Source organism: Amblyraja radiata, chromosome 4, assembly GCF_010909765.2.
Source record: "Amblyraja radiata isolate CabotCenter1 chromosome 4, sAmbRad1.1.pri, whole genome shotgun sequence".
NCBI lineage: Eukaryota > Metazoa > Chordata > Chondrichthyes > Rajiformes > Rajidae > Amblyraja > Amblyraja radiata.
Window position 1 is genome coordinate 93,565,547 of NC_045959.1, and position 22,611 is coordinate 93,588,157.

Below are 22,611 nucleotides of genomic sequence, written 5' to 3' on the forward strand. Positions count from 1 at the left end.
CCTGAAAGACTGCTTGCGTCCTTGGATGGAGTCGAGGGGGGAGGTAAAGCGACAAATGTAGCATTTCCTGCGGTTGCAAGGGAAAGTACCAGGGGAGGGGGTGGTTTGGGTGGGAAGTTACAAATTGACCAGGGAATTACGGAGGGAGCGGTCTCTGCAGAAAACCGAAAGGGGAGGGGATGGGAAGATGTGGCCAGTGGTGGGATCACGTTGGAGGTGGCGAAAATGTCAGAGGACTGTCTGTTGTATGTTACGGCTGGTAGGGTGTCCCCTGCCCCTGGTACTTTCCAGGTGAGACAGAGGTTCACCTGCACCTCCTCCAACCTCATCTATTGCATCCGCTGCTCTAGGTGTCAACTGCGGTGAGGCCAAGCGCAGGCTTGGCGATCGCTTCGCCCAACACCTCCGCACAGTTCGCATTAACCAACCTGATCTCCCGGTGGCTCAGCACTTCAACTCCCCTTCCCATTCAGAATCCGACCTTTCTGTCCTGGGCCTCCTCCATGGCCAGAGTGAATTGGAGGAGCAGATTGGAGGAGCAGCACCTTATATTTCGCTTGGATAGTTTACACCCCAGCGGTATGAACATTGATTTTTCCAATTTCAGGTAGTCCTTGCTTTCTCCCTCCTTCCCTTCCCCTTCCCAGCTCTCCCACAGCCCACTGTCTCCGCCTCTTCCTTTCTTCTTCTCGCCCCCCCCACATCAGTCTGAAGAAGGTTCTCGACCTGAAACGTCACCTATTCCTTCGCTCCATAGATGCTGTTTCACCCACTGAGTTTCTCCAGCATTTTTGTCTACACTCAACTTTCAGTAGCAGGTTTTTAAAAGAGATTAAAAGGTCAACACTTCCCACAAATCCTTCATTTAATTGAATAATCACCCGAATGCCCATAATTAAACTAATGGAACATGCATTATATCTATTCATTAATGAATACCATGAAATTTTATTAGTACTAGCTTGAAAAATGGGAGGACTTGCCTCAAATCAGGTTACCCAAATCAGTGATCTGTAATCCAGGAAGCCCCTGTATCCTTAATGCTCTGAACCTCAACACTTTTCCCGACATCGTAGCTGATTCTTCACTTCGAGCTATTTGGGTTAAGTAATAGCATTTTACATCATCGACCAATGTTGATGTAATTAACCAATTCCATTAAATTTCTGAGCAGCAATGCTCAATTTACAGCTACAGAATACAACTGTGATCAAAGAAAACAAGAATGAAATTGCTAAATTCTTGGCAGTGATTTCTCTAATGTATTGTACCTTTGTTGGTTTGCCGGAACCAGGCAGGTCAGTTCTATATTGAGTCATAGAGTGATACAGTGTGGAAACAGGCTCTTCGGCCCAACTTGCCCATACTGGCCAACATGTCCCAGCTACACTAGTCCCACCTGCCTGCACTTGGTCAATATACCTCCAAACCAGTCCTATCCATGTACCTGTCTAACTGTTTGTTAAATGTTGGGATGGTCCCAGCCTCAACTATCTCATCTGGCAGCTTGTTCCATACACCCACCATCCTTTGTGTGAAAAAGTTACCCCTCAGATTCCTATTAAATCTTTTCCCCTTCACCTTGAACCTATGTCCTCTGGTCCTCGATACCCCTACTCTGGGCAAGATACTCTGTGCATGTATCTGATCTATTCCTCTCATGATTTAATACACCTCCATAAGATCACCTCTCATCCTCCTGCGCTCCAAGGAATAGAGACCCAGCCTACTCAACCTCTCCTTATAGCTCACACCCTCTAGTCCTGGCAACATCCTCGTAAATCTTTTCTGAACCCTTTCAAGCTTGACAATTTATTTTCTATAGCATGGTGCCCAGACCTGAACACAATATTCTAAATGCGGTCTCACCAACATCTTAGACAACTGCAACATGCCCTCCCAACTTCTATGCTCAATACACTGACTGATGAAGGCCAAAGTGCCAAAAGCCATTTTGACCACGACTCGATACCTGCGACTTGATCTTCAAGGAACCATGCACCTGCACTCCTAGATCCCTCTACTTTACAACTCTCCCCAGAGGTCTACTATTCACTGTGTAGGTCTTGCCATTGTTAGACATCCCAAAATACACCAGCTCACACTTCTCTGTATTAAATTCCATCAACATTCCCAGCCCACCTGGCCAAACGATCCAGATCCTGCTGTAATCTTTCACAACCATCTTCATTATCTGCAAAACCACCCACTTTTATATCATCAGCAAACTTGCTAATCTTGCCCTCTATGTTCTCATCCAAATCATTGATGTAGATAACAAACAGTAAAGGGCCCAGCACCGAAACCTTGAGGCACACCACTAGTCACTAGCCTCCAGTCCGAGAAGCAACCTTCCACCATCACCCTCTGTTTCTTTCCATGGAGCCAATTTGCTATCCACTCAGCTATCTCTCCTTGGATCCCATGCAATCTAACCTTCCAGAGCAGCCTACCACATGGAACCTTGTCAAATACCCTAGTGAAATCCATGTATACAACATCTACAGCTCTGCCCTCATCAACTTTTTGGTCACATCTTCAAAAAAATGGATCAGATTTGCGAGACATGATCTCCCACGTACAAAGCCATGCTGACTATCCCTAATCAGCCCTTGCCTGTCCAAATGCCTGTATAACCTATCCCTCAGATTACTCTCTAGTAACTTTCCAACTACAGATTCCAACTATAGTTCCCAGCATTTTCCCTGCAGCCCTTCGTGAAAAGGGGCACAACGTCTGCCACCTCTCCTGTATTTAAGGGTGACTCGGAAATTTTAATCAGGGCTCCCGCAAGTTCCCCTCTGGTTTCCCACAATGTGGTTCACAATGAGTCATATCAACTGAAAAGGTTATATTCCTTTCTTTTGTCATCCCTTAATATCATTAATACATATCTATGATTTCCTTGACCTTACTGGGCCATATTTGTTTCCAATCATTCTCTTGTACATAGTCATTTCATTTTAACTTTTACTCTTGCACTTTTTATACTTGTTCAAGCTCTTAGTTTTTGACAAACCTATTTAGAATGTCAAAGAGTACAATACAGGAACAGGCACTTCGGCCCACAATGTGCCAAACATGATGCCAAGACTCACTCTTATCTGCCTGCACATTATCCATATCCCTCCATTCCCTGCATATCCATATGCCTGCCCAAAAGTCTCTTCAATGCCACAATTGTATCTGCCTCCACCACCACCCCTGGCAGCATGTTCAGGGCACAAACCACCCTCTGTGTAAAATCCTACCTGTTTCTTCCTCGTCCTGTAAAGCTCTACATTTTTGGAGTCCAAACCCTCATCCGCATGGGTATATATTTGCTCTGAACTCCTACTAACACTCTCTTGCTTCGACCCCATTTCTCTGTCAGTAAATTACCATCAGGTTGATATATTCACTCTATTCATATACAGTACATACAGAAAGTATTCAGACCCATTCACTTTTTCAACATTTTGTTATGTTACAGCCTTATTTTAAAATGGATTAAATTCTTTTTTTTTATCGCCACACAATATTTTACAAAGTTTTTTTTTGACGCCCACAGCCCCAGCTCCGCGATGTTGTGTGTCGGCGGCCACAGCGCTCCGGAGCTTACCGCACGGCGACCCGGTAAGGCATTGCCTGCTCCCTGCTGGTATCCCAGCGCTGCGACGCTGCCGACTCCCAACATCGCGGAGCTGGGGCTGCGGGCGTCCGGCCGCGGGCGGCGCTGGATTTGGAGCGCCGCGCAGCCAGGGGTAGAGTTGCCGGGGTCGGAGCTCCAACCGGCGCCGCCCACGGCCGGACGCCCGCAGTCCCCAGCTCCGCGATGTTGGGAGTCGGCGGCCACAGCGCTCCGGAGCTTACTGCACGGCGACCCGGTAAGGCATTGCCCGCTCCCCGCCTCTCCGACCAGGTAGGGGACTAAGAAATAAAGTTTCCCCCTTCACCCCCCCCACCACATAAAATTCCTCCAAACTAACTGACTAACATTTAAGCAATGATTTACAATGATTCCCCGGTCTTCGGGGAGGAGGCAGCCGCTCCAGACTTTTCAAGCCGCCCGCGCTACCTACCTAATCTACGCTAAAAATCTTCCATTCGGAAATCCGAAAAATTCCGAAATCCGAGAAGTGTCTGGTCCCAAGGCTTTCGAATAAAAGGTTGTGCACCTGTACCATATTTACATAAGTATTCAGACCCTTTGCAATGGCACTCAAATTGAGCTTAGGTTCATCCTGTTTCCATTGATTATCCTTGAGATGTTTCTACAACTTGATTGGAGTTCACCAGTGGTAAATTTAATTAATTGGACATGATTTGGAAAGGCACACACCTGTCTATATAAGGTCCCACAGATGACACTGCATGTCAGAGCAAAAACCAAGCCATGAAGCCGAAGGAATTGTTTGTAGACCTCCGAGACAGGATTGTGACGAGGCACAGATCTGGGGAAAGGTATTAAACAATTTCTGCAGCATTGCAGGTCCTGAAGAGCACAGTGGCCTCCGTCATTCTTAAATGGAAGAACTTTGGAACCACCTGGACTCTTCATAGAGCTGGCCGCCCAACTAAACTGAGCAATCGTGGGAGAAGGGCCTTGGTTAGGGAGGTGACCAAGAACCCGATGCTCACTCTGACAGAGCTCCAGAGTTCCTCTGTGGAGATGGGAGAACCTTCCGGAAGGACAACTATATCTGCGGCCCTACACCAATCTGCGGCCCTACACCAATCAGGCCTTTATGGTAGAGTGCCCGACGGAAGCCACTCCCCAGTAATAGGCACATGACAGCCCGTTTGGAGTTTGCCAAAAGAGTTGTTTTCTCTGGTACTCTGGTCTGATGAACTCTTTGGCCTGAATGCCAGGCGTCACGTCTGGAGGAAACCAGGCACCGTTCATCACTTGGCCAATACCATACCTACGGTGAAGCATGGTGGTGCCAGCACCATGCTGTGGGGATGTTTTTCAGCGGCAGGAACTGGGAGACTAGTCAGGATCGAGGGAAAGATGAATGGAGTAAAGTACAGAGAGATCCTTGATGAAAACCTGCTCCAGAGCGTTCTGGACCTCAGACTGGGTAGGGGGTTCACCTTCCAACACGACAACGACCCTAAGCACACAGCCAAGAAAACGCAGGAGTGGCTTAGTGACAAGTCTGTGAATGTCCTCGAAAGTGCCCCAGCCAGAGCCCTGACTTCAACCCGATCGAACATCTCTGTAGGGACCTGAAAATAGCTGTGCATTGACGCTCCCCATCCAATCTAACAGAGCATGAGACAGGCATGAGACAGGAAAAAAATGAAAAAAGAGGAAGAGAGATGGGGGTCCAGAGGGCATTGCCCCCTGATATGGTTCCAAGGTGCAACGTCCCAGGCGGGGTTAAAAGGGGGCAGCACCCCCTATATGCAGACATTTTTTGATAATTGTCTTGAAATGACACAGTTTTCTTGCCTGTTCACCCTTAATTTATACTGTAATTTTTTTTATTGTACCATAAAAATAACACATTTTACTTGCTTGTCACTTCTTAATTTACACAGCGAATTTGTGATAATCATACCGTAAAATGACACCAACTCCTTGCTTGTTTACACTTAAGTCATATTGAAAATATTTAATATTACACCTACTTGTAACATGATACCTGGTCCTTGCTTGTTTACTATAATTAGGGAGAAGTATCCTTTACCATTGTATTTAAACGCCAAATGAATTTCAAATCCAACTCTTAACAGTTAGGATGAAAATTATGATCCATCTACTTCAAAGATGACCATATTGTGCTACATAGCTACTCAGTTAAATTAAGTACAGTATACAGTAAATAACACTTCCCAAAATTTTAAATTAAAAATTCATCTTAAATCTATGGTCAAATTATTTAAAAAATAAAGAAAAATAAGCGAATAATCTTTTATCTTATTTTGATTGTTGGACATTTTCTGATTGCCAGAATTTGCAAAGTCAGTGACTATTAAGGAAAGCTAATTGCTGACTCAATGGCTAGTCCAAGTTGGAAATGCAACAATACATTGTATTGCGCAGTCAGAAGGCATCCCGACTGGGAACTGGGAACGCAGCAAGAGGCCTTTATCGAGATGCCGCGCGGTCTCGATGCCACCCGGATCGCACGGGTCGGAGCCTTGCGGGTAGAAGCCCGGGTCGGACGAAGCAGCCGACGGGGCACGCGACCCAGGTCGGCACCAGAGTCGTGAAGTGGGGCGTCGACAGCGGTGAGGCTTCGGCAGCGGTGAAGCCTCGCGACCAAAGATCATGGAGCTCATAGAGCTGAGCCCTATGATCTTTGCTTGCGACGATGGGGCACGGCGGCGGTGAAGCCTTACCAAATTTCAAAATCCGTTTAATCCATTTTAGAATAAATGGAAAAGTGAAGGGGTCTGAATACTTTCTGAATGCACTGTACCTACCTATCTCAGTCTGGTAAAATGTGTTTTGCCATTATTGATCATTTTTTACTTCTGTTTCATCTCTGCACTTTTCCACAACTTTGCCAAGAGTAACTGAATCATGCAAACTAATACTGGTCAAATCCAAACTAGCTAATTACCATTTAATTACTACCAAAATGAGAAACTGTATAACTGACAGTGTTATTAATTTGTATTTACAATAAGTAACTACAAATCTGAGTTTGACTTTTACCAGGATGCATCTTCAAACCTCTTTACATGCTTGGTTCAAAAATGGACAAAAATTCCAGAACTGAGGTGATTGCTTTTGATATTAAAGCAGCAATGTGTGCTCTGGTAAAAGGGAATCCTCTCCTTTACCTAAAGTTAAACCTTGCAGAAAGGTGTGGTCATTGGTGGTCAATCATCCTAACCCCAAGATCACAATGCCAGAGATCCTCAGTTCATGTGCTGGAACCACCTACCTACAGCTGTTTCAACAATTTGAAATCAAGAGATAAGGAAATAGGCAGGAAAATTATTGGTAAATTAGAAGACTTTGCTGAATGGCAGTGCAGGGTTGAGAGACTGAGCACTCTACTTCTTCGATTTTGTATATTCTTATATTGCAATCAATGACGATTATGCCATCTTAAGATCAGGAGTGGGCATGCTCAATGATGATGACCATATATTCAACTCCTTTTATAATTTTTTAAAACATAAAATAAAATAGCCAATGTTTGCAAGCAGTAAGACCATAACATCATTCAGGCATAGTCAGTTAAATGGAAAGTAACAGGCGCCCACACAAATGCCAAGAAATAACCATGTCCAACATTACAGAAGGTGGCACAGTGGTAGAGTTGCTGCCTTACAACGCTTGCAGTGCCAGAGACACGGGTTTGATCGCGACTCCGGGTGCTGTCTGAAGCGAGTTTGCATGTTCTCCCCGTTACCGTGTGGGTTTTCTCTGAGATCTTCAGTTTTCTGCCACACTCCAAAGACATACAGGTTTGTAGGTTAATTGGCTTGGGTTTATATAATTGGTTTAAGTGTAAATTGTCCCCAGTATGTGTCGGATAGTTTTAATGTGTGGGGATTGCTCGTTGGCACGGATCCGGTGGGTCAAAGGGCCTGTTTCCGTGCTGTATCTCTAAACTAAAGAATCCAACCAATGGGGTCATAGAAACATAGAAAATAGGTGCAGGAGGAGGCCATTCAGCCCTTCGGGCCAGCACCGCCATTCAATATGATCATGGCTAATCATCCAAAATCCGTACCCCGTTCTGTCGTTTTCCCCATATCCCTTGATTCCTTTTGCCCTAAAAGCTAAATCTAACTCTCTCTTGAAAATATCCAGTGAATTGGCCTCCACTGCCTTCTGTGGCAGAGAATTCCACATTCACAACTCTGGGTAAAAACACACTAATTTCACTAAGCCCATTCTGCAGTCACCGGTAGCCAGAAACTTAACTTTTTTACAAACAGCCCGGCTACCACGGCAACCAGAAGCTAGATCGCCAGTATCATCTTCCATCTCTCCAAAACCCAACTCAGGGAACATTACTAATGTGGTGGAATCATTTCCACATAGCTAAAAAGTGTGACTTTGGAAATTTGAATTCAAAATCACCCAGGATAAAAGATGGCGGACTGGACAATACCTTATCCACCGGCATAAACGACCAGTATCTGCATCACCAACACAGCATTGGTGTTATGTGCACACTCTTCCAAATGCACTGCCAAAGCCATGCCAGGAAGGTAGTCAAAGAAAGTGAGCACCTAAGAATATCACCACAGAGTCGCCCTCATCCCCCCCAATGCCACACAATAATCTAACTTGTAAATGGTTTAACAGTTCTTCATCATCACTGGATCTTAGAATTCTCTTCCTGGGAGTATCATCACCAGATACACTGCAGAAAAGTAGATCATTTCCACCTATCAAGAACAATTCATGATGGGCATAAGTGCAATGGCCATATCCAGTAAATGAATATTTTTTTAAAATCTCAAAATGTTTCATTTCACATTGCAATCAATTCCAAATTTTAACCTTTCATTCATCCCTTCCTCAAACTGACATCACGATGCAGCACCACACAAAAACAAAACCTGCATCTTTTATGATCCCATGGTATCTTCAGAGCCAATTCAGTACTTCATGAAGCAATTATTACTGTAAATGTAATGGTGAATTTGCATAACACAACTTTCTACAAACATGCAGGTACTGTTTTATTGACAGCAGGGTAAATATTGACCCAGACATCTTGATAAATACCCCAACTTTTCTTCAAAAGAATGCCATGGGATCTTTTACATCCACTGAAAGTCAGATGGGGCTTCAAACTCAAGTACTGCATCACCACCGTAAGTGACACCTCAATGACACCTCTTACAATTTGACTTAAAAGTTTACTTCATAAGGCCACACACGAAGAATCAATGAATGAGATCAAGAAGAATAAGTTTTACCTTTGGCCTTGACTGCTGTAGTTGTTATCATATGAGTCATAACCTTGGTCTTCATATGCTGCTCCATAGCCATCACCATATGCCTAAAGTTTCAAGAAGGAGCATTGATTATATAATCTACCAGTTATTCTCACATAGTCAAATATAGAATTGGCTGTGTGTTGAAAGTTCAAACATCCCAGTGGAATTCAGACCAAAATGGAATTTTTAAACAATGATAGTATAGGTATGTTACAAAACTTACCTTCAGCGGCGCTGTAATTCTGCCACTGGCCGTGTGCGCGTTTTGGCGCGTTTGAGGGGGGGGGGGGGGGGGGGGGGGGGTTAAAACGGGGGTTTTTCCCGACCTGGTCCTGAATTATATTTGTTGGAGTGCAAGATTTTGCTAAAGAATCGTTCCTACGGCCGTTCTGTGTGTTTAAAAAAAAAATTCACCCGACAAGTTAATGGATGATTTTAAAAGCAGCTTCTGAAGCCGTCAATGCCGACAACTGGTACGGATTTTATGCAGGACCAGGTAAAAGAAAGTAGTTTATTTTTATGTATAAAGGTGTTGCTTAAGATGTATTTAATTCACATTTTACGTTGCGAAACGGTGATTTTTCCCCCCGAAGAACCGGCAGTGTATTTGCTGCAGATATGGAGGTATAAATTCACCGCATCTGAACGTTCTAAATGGTCCTGTTCCAGTAAAACCTACTCGCAAGCTGATTTAAATGGCCATTAATTTACAGGTATTAAACATTAAATTCCTTCCATTTGGCCTATAAACCCATGACAATGAAATTTTAAAATTATGTTACATTCTGAATTATTGTGTGAATGTTATTTGGACACTTAGGCTATTTAAAAATGTTAATCTATTCTTAAGAAATGGATAGATGTTTAGATCTAGTAATTGAATTTTGTAATTAGCTACAATTAGGTAACTAACTAATTATATGCTTTAATTTCAAGTCAACTAAGTAAGATTGTTTCATATTTGTTTCAGAATGCTTCAATCTACAATAACTGAAAATTTCTTTCAGTTCTCTTAAATTTTAAGAAAGTTATCGGCCTTCAAATGTTCTCGATCACAGCTTTTGTGTTAAGTCAATGAAAAAGCAATAGGGAACAAGATGCCAATTTCCGAGTATGTAAATGGCCATAACTTTTTTAATACTGAAGATATGAAAGTGAATTAGGTGTCAAATTAAACTTATTTTTATGCTTTATCTGATGAGATAAATTAAAGACTTGATTTTTTAAATCTCAAAATTTTGTAACATTGCTAGATAGTAACACAGGAAAATGTTGCCCAACTTTGCCTTTGTCTCAAAATAGTTGGGCCCACGGGCAGTGGCAGTCCTTCAGTAAATAAATTGTTATAAACAGTGAGGATTGATATCGTTCAACTGTGGAATGAAGGACAAACATATCCTTTGTATCAGCACGCATGCACAGTGATCAGAGTACTAAGTCTCCTCCTCCTACCCAGCTCCCACTTCTGGAGAATTCGGATGCAAATTGTGGAGTTCCTATCCTGATTTACATATCTCAGTGATACCATAAGCCAGAACCAGCAGCAGGATATCTATAATTCCTACTGAAAAAAAGTAGAGACTTTTTTGCAGATCTCCATCGTTATCCTCAATATTCAGAATGCAGCTAACATTGAAGGTACTTCCAGAGACACATCTCACAATAATTGAGTTATTGTGGTATAATGTAAATAGCCAGGCTTTCTTTTGTCCATTATTAATGGAAAGACCCTGTATTGCAGTTTGATTTATTGCTGTCAAGTGGGCAGGATGGAACAAACTCTGCCCATGAACAAATGAAGAAACGTGATAACTGGCAAGGCTATTATCTCAGCTTTGCTAATTGTCAAGGACTTCAATACTGGACGTGCTTCTGAACTTAACAACTGGTCAACAACTATTAAATTAGTTTCTACTTAACTAATCAATTTAAATAACATCTAAACTTCAATTAGATTTATGCAGTACTCTCAATTTATCACACCAATGTTTACTGGCATCAGCAATCTCAGGGGGCGGGGTTAAAATGCGTTTTTTCTCCTACCTGTCCTGAATATATTTTCTCGGAGAGCAAGCTTTTTCTGAAGAATTGTTCCGACGGCCGTTCTGTGAATTTTCTTTTTTAAATCGCCCGACAATTTCAGCACTGGAGTAATTTAAAAATCAGCTTCTAAAGCTGTCAACGCCGACAATGGGGACGGATTTCACGTACGGGACAGGTAAAGGAAAGCCGTTTATTTTACATATAAACGTGCTTCTTAGGATGCCTTTAATCCACATTTTACGTTGCGAAACGGTGATTTAGGACCCATACGAACCGGCAGTGATTTTCCTGCCGATATGGGATTTAAATTCACCGCAACCGCAACGTTCCAAACGATCGCGTTCCTCAAAATCCTACTCGCAAGATGATAAAAATGGCCATTAATTTATGGAATTAAACACTAAATTCCTTCCATTTGGCCTATAAATCCATGACAATGAGATTTAAAAATTATGTTATATTGTGAATTCTTGTGTGAATGTTATTTGGACACTTAGGCTATTTAAAAATGTTAATCTTTTCTTAAGAAATGGATAGATGTTTAGATCTAGTAATTGAATTTTGTAATTAGCTACAATTGGGTAACTAACTAATTATATGCTTTAATTTCAGGTCATCCAAGTAAGATTGTTTCATATTTGTTTCAGAATGCTTCAATCTATAATAACGGAAAATTTCTTTCAGTTCTCTTAATTTTTAAGAAAGTACAGGATCAAGTACTCCTCAGAGTGCTGATTAAGACATAGCTAAGGGACCAGACTACCACATAGCTCTACGGCTGGAGAAGTGCTCCAAAACTAGTTGCATCTCTCACAAAGCTGTTCCAATACCATTACCACAAAGGCATCTAACTCAATGTTGAAAATTCACTATAAGGACAATATAAATCCAGCTAACGCCTGCTCCACAAATATACTCCTAAATAAAAAGTGCTAAAGTGATGCAAAATATAGAAAGTGCTGCGAAATGTAGACAGTGCTATCAAGTGTCACATAAGGAACCCTGCTAAAACTTAAATCAAAAGGCATCAAGGAAAAACTTTCTAATGGTTGGAATCATACATTACACAAGGGAAGATGGCTCCGATTTTGATGCTGGCTCCACGGCATTGTTATAAAAGTTAGTTAGTGCAAAGTCCAAGCCCAACTATCTTCAAATGCTTCAGTAATTATCCTTTTATCATCAGTCTAAACAAGGGATGCTCGCTGATGCTTGCAGAATGCCAGGCACAACTCTTCTGAAAAAAATGCAGTACCTGTTTGCATATAATAAAAACTAATAGCATTTAGGCATGGGTTGATAAGTGGCAAGTCAAAATTAATGTCACAAAAGTGCAGGGAAATGATTACCTCCAAGTGCAGTCAAACTATGCATAATATTCAATAGCTGTCTGATCACCAAGAACTCTATAACAACATCCTGGGGAGTCACTATTAATAGAATCAAAACTAGGCTTGCCTCATAAATAATATGGTTACACAATCAGGTCAATGGTTAAATATCCAACTTGCACATATTCCTGGCTTGGAAGTGTACCTCTATTCCTGCATCATCATTGGTGGTAAATTAAGAACCTCCTACGTAATAATACTATTCACCAAAAAATCTTCAGTTGTTCAGGAAGAGAGCATATTCTATTTTCTAGGGGAGTTAGGAAATGGTAGCATTACCAGCAACATCACTTCCTGACAAATGAAAAAATAACGGGAAAAAAGACACTGCTGATGAATCTGGGAAATATTGAATGAACAATCTGTCCTTTCTTCGCTTTTGTTATTTTAGTACGTGTTAAAGAGTATGATTTAGTGTTCCCTGGTTTGTTTTCTGTGGGGGGTGTGGGGGGAGGGTTGGGGGAAACGTTTTTCAATCTCTTACCCCGACGGAGATGCAATTTTTTTCCCGTATCGTATCTCCGTCCCCATTGCGGCCTAACATCGTGGAGTGGCACGCCTATTCCTGGAGACGGAGACGGACCCAGCACTTCAATCGCGGGCGCGGTGCGGATTTACCATCGCAGAGCTTGTAATCCCTTTGCCGGGGATCGAGGCTCCAACCTTGGGGCCTGTTGACTTTAACATCATGAAGCCCGCGGTCTCTGGTAAGAGGCTGACTCGGGAGCTCAATCGCCCCGACGCGGGAGTTTTGATCACCCTGACGCGAGGGCTTCGGATCGCCGGTTGCGGGGGCTTTGATCGCTCCGACTGCGGATGGTTCGATAGTCCCGACCGTGAGAGGACAAAGAGGAAGAACATTGAACTTCATTACCTTCCACCACAGTGAGGAATGTGGGGAGCCGCTTTGGTGGATGTTTATGTTAACTTTTATTTTATGTGGCTGTATGTCTTGTTGCTTTTCACTTAGTATGGCTGGCTGTATGGTAACTCAAATTGCACTGTACCTCAATAGGTACATGTGACAATAAACTGACCTTGAAACCTTGAATACACTTTTGAAGTTCTGTTTTGCCCACCTCTGCTCTGACAGCTCATTCCATGTACCTACCATCCTCTGAGTGAAAACATTGTCCTTCAGGTTCCTATTAAATGTTTTCCCCTCACTTTAAATCTATGCCTTCCAGTTCTAATTTCCCTACCTTGGCTAAAAGTCTCCACATATTCACCCTATCAATTCCCCTCGTGATCTTATACACCTCTATAAGATCATTAACATCCTGCACATCAAAGAATAAAGTCCTAGGTTGCCAAATCACTCATGCCCTCGAGTTCTGGCAAAATCGTTGTAAATCTGCGCTCTTTCCAGCTAATTGATATCCTTCCTATATCAGGGTGACCAGAACTGGACACAATACTCTTAATGTGGCCTCACCAATGTCTTGCCTAATTGAATAGCCTAACTTCTATATTCTAGATAGACACAAAATGCTGGAGTAACTCAGCGGGACAGGCAGCACCTCTGGAGTGAAGGAATGGGCGACGTTTCGGGTCGAGACCCTTCTTCAGACTGATATATTCTATATTGTGGAGCCTGACCGATGAAGGCTAATGTACCAAAATCTTTCTTTACCAACCTATCTATTTCTGACACTATTTTCAGCGAACTGTGTATATATGCCCTATCCCTCTTCTCTACAATACTCCCCAGGGGGCAATCATTCACTGCATAGTTCCTGCACTGGTCTGACGTCTTATAGTGTAACACCTCACACTTATCCAGAGCTGCCAAGTTTTGTTAATTTCAGTATTCTAGTACCTGAAAATCACTATTTTTACGCGGTGCCATTTTGCTGAAAAAAATGTTGTTTTTTATGTGCGGTCATACCCATGTAAGAGTACAAGAATGCATAACTTTGCTACCAATTGACATGTCTTCTACGCCCCTTACTTTACAGTGCATTCATTACCATCTCTTTGTTTACTTCTGTTTGAACAGTTGCTTCCTGGTTTCAGCACCAGATGATAATACAGAAGCCATTTTGGAAGCCTCTCTCTCCCTCATCTCACTCTCTCTCCCTCCTTCCTCTTTCCCTCCCTCCCTCTCTCCCTCCCCCTTTCCCTCTTCCTCCCCCTATCCTTCCCTTTTTTCTCCCTCCCTCTCTTATTCCCTCCCTCCCTCTCTCCTTCTCCCTCTCCCTTCCCGAACACTCTGTGTCCCATAACGCTGTGGACATAGCGCTTTGTGTAAAGGCAACAGCGCTCAGGCTGGTAGCGCTATAATTAGAACCCATAGCGCTGTTCTTTTAAATTCCCACGCTAAACTGACAGTGCTGTTTAGTAAGTAAGTAGTAAGTAAATGTTATTTATATATAGCACGTTTAAATCAACTTGCGTTGAAACCAAAGTGCTTTACATAAAAGAAATAATTAAGTTTCCGTACATCCATAGAAAAATTAAAAATAAGAAAAAATGACACAACACATTATAGAATTCAACATGAACGCCCCCCCACAACAGAATCAAAATGTTCCACTGTGGGGAAAGGCATCATAAAGTTAAGTCCTCTTCCTCTGTGAATCACCCAGAGGTCGGGGCCTATTTGCGGCCTCCGCAGCCAGTCCGATGTTTTCAGGCCCTCTTGCCGGAAAGCTGGAACACCGGTGTCGGGTGAACACTCCTCGGTGGCTTGGAAAAATGTCTGGAGCGGCCGCTCCCTCCTCGGAGACTGCGGCATCCGAAATCGACAGGCCGCGCTGGCTGGAGGTCCGACTCTGGCGATCTCGGCAAGAGATCCCAGACTCCGCGGTGTTTTAAATCCAGCGCCACCCGCGGCTGGACGCTCAGCACACCACAGCTCCTCGATGTTGGAGTCGCCGGTCACAGCCCTCCGGAGCTTACCGTACGGCGACCCGGTAAGGCATCGCCCGCTCCGTGATGGTGTCCCAGCGCTGTGCCGCCGCCGAAGCTGTAGTCCCGGCTGGTCCCGACAGGAAAAGCCGCTCTAGTCCGATGGTAGGCCGCGAGGAAGGGGCGAAGAAACAGCTCGGAGGGAAGCCGCCTCTCCGACCAGGTCGGGGACTAAGAAATAAAGTTTCCCCCTTCCCTCCCCCACCCCCCACATAAAAGACCTCCAATTAACATTTTTGTTTTTTAACAGGACAAAAAATTAAAATAAAAAAGGGTGAAAGGGCGGACTGCAGGGAGAGCTGCCATACACAACGGCGCTCCACTCCTGCAGTCCGCCATCTTTAAACCTGTAGCGGGACAGGCAGATCAAAGCTTACAAAAATAATCATCCAGATCTTGAAATAAAAAATACTAATAGATTTAATCTGCTATAATTTTTAGTTACACAGTATGACTTTTTATATCCTTGTGTGGTGGTCCCTGGGGGGTAGGCCACTCCTTGGATCAGCCCCCTCGCCGATTGAGGGACAGGGGCATGGTCTGCCACGGGGTTTCCAGACGACCATGGGTTTAGTGCTCTTAAGGTGTGTGTGTGGTGTACTCTCGCTGTAGGGATTAAAAGACTACTGTTTGAACCCACCAGGCATCTGGCCTTTTCCTGACCTCGTCCAGGCCACTACACTGGTGACCCCACGCCATTCATCACGCGTCGTGATGGATAATAACGCTGTTGCGCTGAAGCTCCCAACTCTGTGGACCGAAGAACCTGACATCTGGTTCCAGCAGGCAGAGGCACAGTTTGCTGTGAGGTATTACAGCAGATGAGACAAAATACTATTACGTGGTTGGCGCGCTTGACCAAGCGACTGCGAGGCGAGTTAAGCCTTTCCTCAGGCCCCCCCCCCGTAGCAAATAAATATAGGGGCCTTAAGGAATTCCTTATCAGGAGGTTTGGCCTAGGTGACTCCGAGCGGGCAGCTCGGATTTTCATAATGGTCGGCCTGGGCGACCGCCGGCCGTCTGCCCTCCTGGGCGACCACCGGCCGTCTGCCCTCCTGGAAGACATGCTCATCCTAATGGGGGACCATGAACCTTGCTTTCTATTTAAATACGCCTACCTGCAGCAGCTACCGCCCGACATCCGCCTGCAGCTCGCCAGGGATCCATTTACCGACATGCGGGCGCTGCGTGAACAAGCCGACTAGCTGTGGAATTCCCGCCATCAGAACCTGGAAGCGCTGACCGTCCTTCCCGCGGCGTTTGGAGGCTCAGAGCAGGTCAGGACCGCTATCGACCGCTTTTCCACTGCTCCCAGTCGGCCCCCGTGGCAAAATCCGGCCGCCATTACGCATTCAACTGCAGGCACGTCCTTCCAGCACGGCCAGCCTGCAGTTCCACCCAACGCCAGCAGAGGTCGCTGGCGTTCAAACCAGACTAATTCGCCTGCAGTTCCACCAGACGCCAGCAAAGGGGGTTGGTGCTATTACCATCGTCGCTGGGGAGCTGCAGCCAGGCTATGTCGCCCACCCTGTTTATTCCCGGGAACGAAGGGACCGGTCATCAGTGATTCCTTCGGCTGCCGGCACAATTCATCGCGTTTTCGCCTGGGATCGCCGCACTGGAGGTCGATTCCTCGTGGACACTGGTGCGGAAGTGAGTGTTCTGCCTCCCTCCATCGCTGACATCCGTGCGGGCAAACGAGGCCCCCTCCTCACCGCGGCGAACGGGAGTGCTATTCGCACCTACGGGTTTCACACCATCCCCCTCAACTTTGGCCGCAGCTCCTTTTCGTGGAAGTTTGTCATTGCCGACGTGTCCCAGCCGCTGCTGGGCGCCGACTTCCTTCGAGCCCATTCACTGCTCGTGGATGTCAAGCGGCGGCGCCTGATGCACTCTGTCACGCTGGAGCCGGTCTTCCTCCGCATTGGTGATCCCGTATCACGCCCTGATGGCCCCCTGTCGTCCGTGGATGTGACTTTCGCGCGCATCCTGGCAGATTTTCCAGACATTCTTGAACCCCACTTCCGCACCTCCACCCCCAAGCACGGGGTGGAGCACCATATCCCCACTACCGGCCCGCCTGTGCACGCCCGGGCTAGTCGTCTCGCGCCAGACAAGCTTCGTCTGGCTCGGGAGGAGTTCCGCCCGATGGAGGCGATGTGCATCGTGCGTCCCTCCGATAGCCCATGGGCGTCACCGCTCCACATGGTCCCTAAGACGAACGGGGGCTGGAGCCCATGTGGGGATTACCGTCGCCTGAATGATGCGACCGTCGCCGACAGGTACCCGGTCCGCACATTCCAGGACTTCAATGCCCATCTGGCCGGAGCATCCGTATTCTCCTAGGTGGACCTCGTGCGAGGGCACAATCAAATTTCGGTCAGCCCCGATGAAATCCCGAAGACGGCCATTATTACACCATTTGGTCTATTCGGATTTGTACGGATGCCGTTTGGGTTAAAGAACGCTGCGCAGGCCTTTCAGCGGCTTATGGACTGTGTGTGCCGCGGCCTGGACTTCGTCTTTGTGTACTTGGATGACATACTCGTAGCCAGTCGCTCGCGGCAGGAGCACTGCACCCACCTCCGTCAGCTGTGTCAGCGCCTCAGCGACTTCGGTTTGGCCATCAACGCGTCCAAGTGCCGTTTCGGGGTGACGGCTATCGACTTCCTCGGCCACCGCGTGACTCCACAAGGGGTGGTGCCTCTGCCGGCCAGGGTGGACACTTTCCGCAGGTTCCCCCGTCCGACCTTCTATCACCGCTTCCTGCCGTCAGCGGCCGGTCATGCGTCCGCATTTCCACCTGATTGCTGGTCATCGCAGGGAGGTTGATTGGTCCGTGGAAGCAACAGCGGCAATCGAGAGGGCTAAGCAGGCACTGGCTGAGGCCACGATGCTCGTCCACTCACGAGAGGACGCCCCGACCGCCCTGACGGTGGACGCTTCTGAGGTTGCGGTTGGGGCAGTGTTGGAGCAGCTCGTTGATGGATGTTGGCGGCCACTCGCCTTCTTCAGCAGACATCTCAGTAGTGCTCAGCGCCGTTACAGCGCCTTTGACCATGAGCTCCTTGCCCTGTATCTCGCCATACGTCATTTCCGCTACTTCCTGGAGGGGAGGCCGTTTACTGCATTTACGGACCACAAGCCGCTAACCTTCGCGTTCTCCACCTGGACCGTCGTTGAGGTCTTGTAGCTTGGATCGTTCTTAGTCTGGACCGTCATCCTCGACCTTACCGCCATGGCTGGCTCTACCAAAAGCTGGTGCTTCCGACAACATCGCTCTCGGAATCATTGGGGCATGCAAGCCTCTTCACAACAACAAGGTAAACATTCCGAAGAGGTCCTGTTTACAATACCACCTGCTTGAGTTCCATCTGCAAACTTACTAATCATGCCTTGCACATGCTAACCTCAATTGCTGATAAAGGATATATTGTTACTCCTTAACATCCAAGGGATTCTGACGAACAAACATGGCTCATAAAATAGTTTATCTACTACTATTCACTGTAAAATCTAGATCAACCACAAATCCCAATAGGGTCCTGCTCTTATCTGCAAGGATTGATTACTATTCAGGATCATTATACAATGCAAATTTAACCAATAGCTTATTTATCTTTGCAAACAAACTTTTTTGTAAACACATCACCCTCACCAACCACATGGGCAAAGAAAACAAGAGAATGTTCTAAAAACACTCTGTACACTCACAAACAACCATGTTTCGTTAGTCCAACATTACTGGGTCATTATATGTAGGAAGGAACTGCAGATGTTGTTTAAAACCAAAGATAGACACAAAAAGCTGGAGTAACTCAGCAGGTCAGATAGCATCTCTGGAGAAATGGAATATATGACATTTCGGGTTGAGACCTTTCTTCAGTCTGAAGAAGGGTCTCGACCGGAAACGTCACATATTCCTTTTCTCCAGAGATGCTGTCTGATCCGCTGAGTTACTCCAGCTTTTTGTGTCTATTACTGGAACATTATATTTTCACAACCTCTAGACACCCATGAGATAGATGCAAGCCTTTTTAATGCATCTGATGAATGAATTTGAGGTAGATGGTGAAATAGTATACAGTGCCCTCCATAATATTTGGGCCAAAGACCCATAATTTATTTATTTGCCTCTGTACTCCACAATTTTCGAGATTTGCAACAAAACACATGTGGTTAAAGTGCACATTGTCTGATTTTAATAAAAGCCATTTTTTATCCATTTTGGATTCACCATGTAGGATGTTGCCAGGACCTAAGGGGCTGGGCAGTACAGAAAGGTTGGGCAGATTAGGACTTTAATCCTTGGAGCACATGAGGCTGACCGGTGATCTTATAGGGGTATATAAAATCATCAGGGGAATAAATATGGTGAATGCACAAAGTCTTTTACCTAGGGTAGGGAAATCAAGAACCAGAGGACATACCTTTAAGGAGAGAGAAGCAAGAATAAATAGGATCCCAAGGAACAACTTTTTTCATCAGAAGGTAGAGGGTATATGGAATGAGCTGCCAGAGAGGTAGTTGAGGCAGGTACTAAAACAGCATTTAAAATACACTTGGTACTTGGTTGCTTGGTCCTCCAAATATTCCAACTGGAATTTAAACTGGAGGTGGTGAAGGGGGGGCTCAAGCCAGAAAGGGTAATACAAAACATAACAATAATAATGATCTTTAACATAGAAACATCCCCCCACAATGGTTTCCATTATGAGGGAAGGCACAATTTCCAGTCCCCATCTCCAGTTCACCCATAGTCGGGCCTATTGAGGCCTCCACAGTTGCCTCTACGGTGGCCCGATGTTCCAGGCCGTTCTCGCCGGGTGATGTTGTTCTGGCGTCGGGAGAGTCCTCTCAGCGGCTTGGGACACTTGGAACGGCTGCTTCCTTACCGGAGACCGCGGCTTCCGAAGCCGACAAGGCGGCGCCGGTTGGAGCTCCACCACTGGCGATCTCATCGAGAGATCCCAGGCTCCCGCTCCACAGACCCGCAGCTCCGCGATGTTTTTTTTTCTTCTCGGCGGTCTTCAGCTCACCGGAGCTCCAGCGCGGTGACCCAGGCAAGGCATCGCCCGCTCCGTTCCGCGATAGCGCTTCAGCGCTGTGCCGCCGCCGAAGCTGAGGTGCTGGGCGGTCCCTCAGGAAAACGCCGCTCCAGGCCCGCTGGTAGGCTGCGAGGACGGGTCGACGGTGCAGCCCGGAGAAAACTGCCTCTCCGACCAGGTAGGGACCCTAGAAAGTAGTTTCCCCCTTCCCCCCCCCCTCCCCCCACATAAAAAAGTCTAGACCTCCTAAAAACAAAACATTAAAACTCACTAAAAATAAAAAAAAGTGGAAAAGACAGACAGCTGCTGGCTAGGCAGCCATACACAGGATGGCACCCCCTACCTATTTAGACAAGTACATGAATAGGAAGGTTCAGAGGGATATGGGCCAAACGGGGGAAAATGTGACTAGTTTAGATAGGACATCATGGGACAGTACAGACGAGTTGAAATAAAGAGCCTGTTTCAGTGCTGTAAGACTCCAAATAAACATCATCCACGTATTGCATCAAGCCACCACAGGAGACCTTTTGGAGCACATTTTGTTATGTGATTAAGCATCTCTGCACATTGAAGATGCCAAATTTTGGAGGTGAAGATTAATCTGATGAGTGCTCCCCAACGTTTTTCAGCCAATATCAAAATTGATATATGTTATTATTAGTTTCATTTGCCAACTAGATCTGATTGTGTAAAATGTTGTGCCATTACCTACACTTTACATATATTGGACTTTAAAAGTAATCCAATGGTTGCAAAGTGCATTGGGATAGCCCGAGGGCACATTAGAGCATGACATGAATCTTTCTTTCTACGCTTAACACTATTATTAGAATATTCATCTCTTAAAATATGTACTAGAGACCAGCTTGAAATTCTCACTGCTTCAGGCTACTGGTATGCCCAATTCCAAATATGTTAAAATTTATTCAATTTTAAATGAAGTAGAATTCTCATATGTTGAAAGTATGAAGGATATATAATGCAATTTCAACAAAAAAAAACGTAATATTAATGAAACATGCAACTTGAAAAAGGAAAATGCACTATTTTCTGAAGTAGCTCAATTCATGTCCCTTTCTGATATCAGCAAATGTTCTAAGTATTAAAGCAGTTGCTTGAGGCATCTATGATCTAGATTTACTTGTATATTTAAAAAGCAATTTTGAAAAGGTTTAAAATTCCACTGGGTCTATAATTTTTAAACTGTAAAACGCTACCATTGAAAATAGCAGAAAACTAAAAATAAAAAATCTGCTGTAATATACATATCAAATTCTTTGGAAAATTAACAAGTGCTTAAGTGCTCTTGTCATGTGATACAGCTTGTCATGTGATACAGTGAAAAGCTTTTGTTGCTTGCTATCCAGTCAGCAGAAAGACAGTACATGATTAGTATGAAATCTAGACCCCAAAAGACTGGAATTTCAGAACTAAAGCTGCCAAATATCCACAGAAAAATTAAAAACCAGAAAGAGATTTAAAGGAATCCGAGGGATTATTTCAGCAACTGATGGTGGTGGTTATCTGGAACAAGTTTCCAGAGAAGGTGATAGAAGCAATAGAATTACGATGTTTAAAAGACATTTGGACAACTGCTTAAGAAAGACATGGAGGGATACAGCTCCATTGCAGGCCAATGGGTTTAGCATTGATAGGCATCATGGTTGACATGGACATGGTGGGCTTAACAGGCCTATTCCCGTGCTATGCATGTTCACAGATCAGGATCACTGGCCATGTGGATAATTTTTCTGGTGCATTCTGGGAAGGTTTAAACCAACTCAGTATAGTAATAGCAAGTAGACCGTGGAACTACAAGGAAGTCTGAAGAAGGGTCCCAACCCTATCCATTTTTTCCAGGGATGCTACCTGACCTGCTAAACTACTCCAGCGCTTTGTGTTTTTTTTTTGTAAACCTACATCTGCAGTTCCTTGTTTCTAGAAAGGAGCAATGATGTTTTCAAATCATATTCTGCCCACTCAGCTACATCCTGATATCATATGGAGCAAATAAAATTGGTTGAAGACTGGTTTCTACGACAGGCTGGTCATGCATTTTAGGTTAGGAGGGTTACAAACATATTAACCTTGACTTTTGACTGATTTAGAAAGCTAGGGCAAGAAAAATAATAAATCATTCATTGTTTTCATCAAATGTTTACTCTTTAACAGTGACGTATCAAAAATAGACTTGCAGTTTCGAACTGTGCCCATTGATGCTCCTCGATTTTGTAGTTAGCATCAATTGTCAGATATGGTAAAACATATAAGAGCATCAGAAAGAAAGGTAATTACATTGAAGGGATTAAATATGA

At 44.9% G+C, this 22,611-nt stretch overlaps 1 protein-coding gene across 10 annotated transcripts in view; it reads right to left on the reverse strand.

Annotated features, from left to right (window-relative positions):
- Positions 1 to 22,611, reverse strand: part of khdrbs3 (KH RNA binding domain containing, signal transduction associated 3) — a 206,595-nt gene that overhangs the window by 69,351 nt on the left and 114,633 nt on the right. For all 10 annotated transcript variants that reach the window (XR_004411790.1, XR_004411791.1, XM_033019960.1 and 7 more), the window contains one exon: positions 8,881 to 8,963. Coding sequence is in view for 8 of the 10 variants with exons in the window: in XM_033019960.1 (XP_032875851.1) it covers positions 8,881 to 8,963 (83 nt within the window). In the remaining 2 variants the exon portion in view is untranslated. The remainder of the gene's footprint in view (positions 1 to 8,880; positions 8,964 to 22,611) is intronic.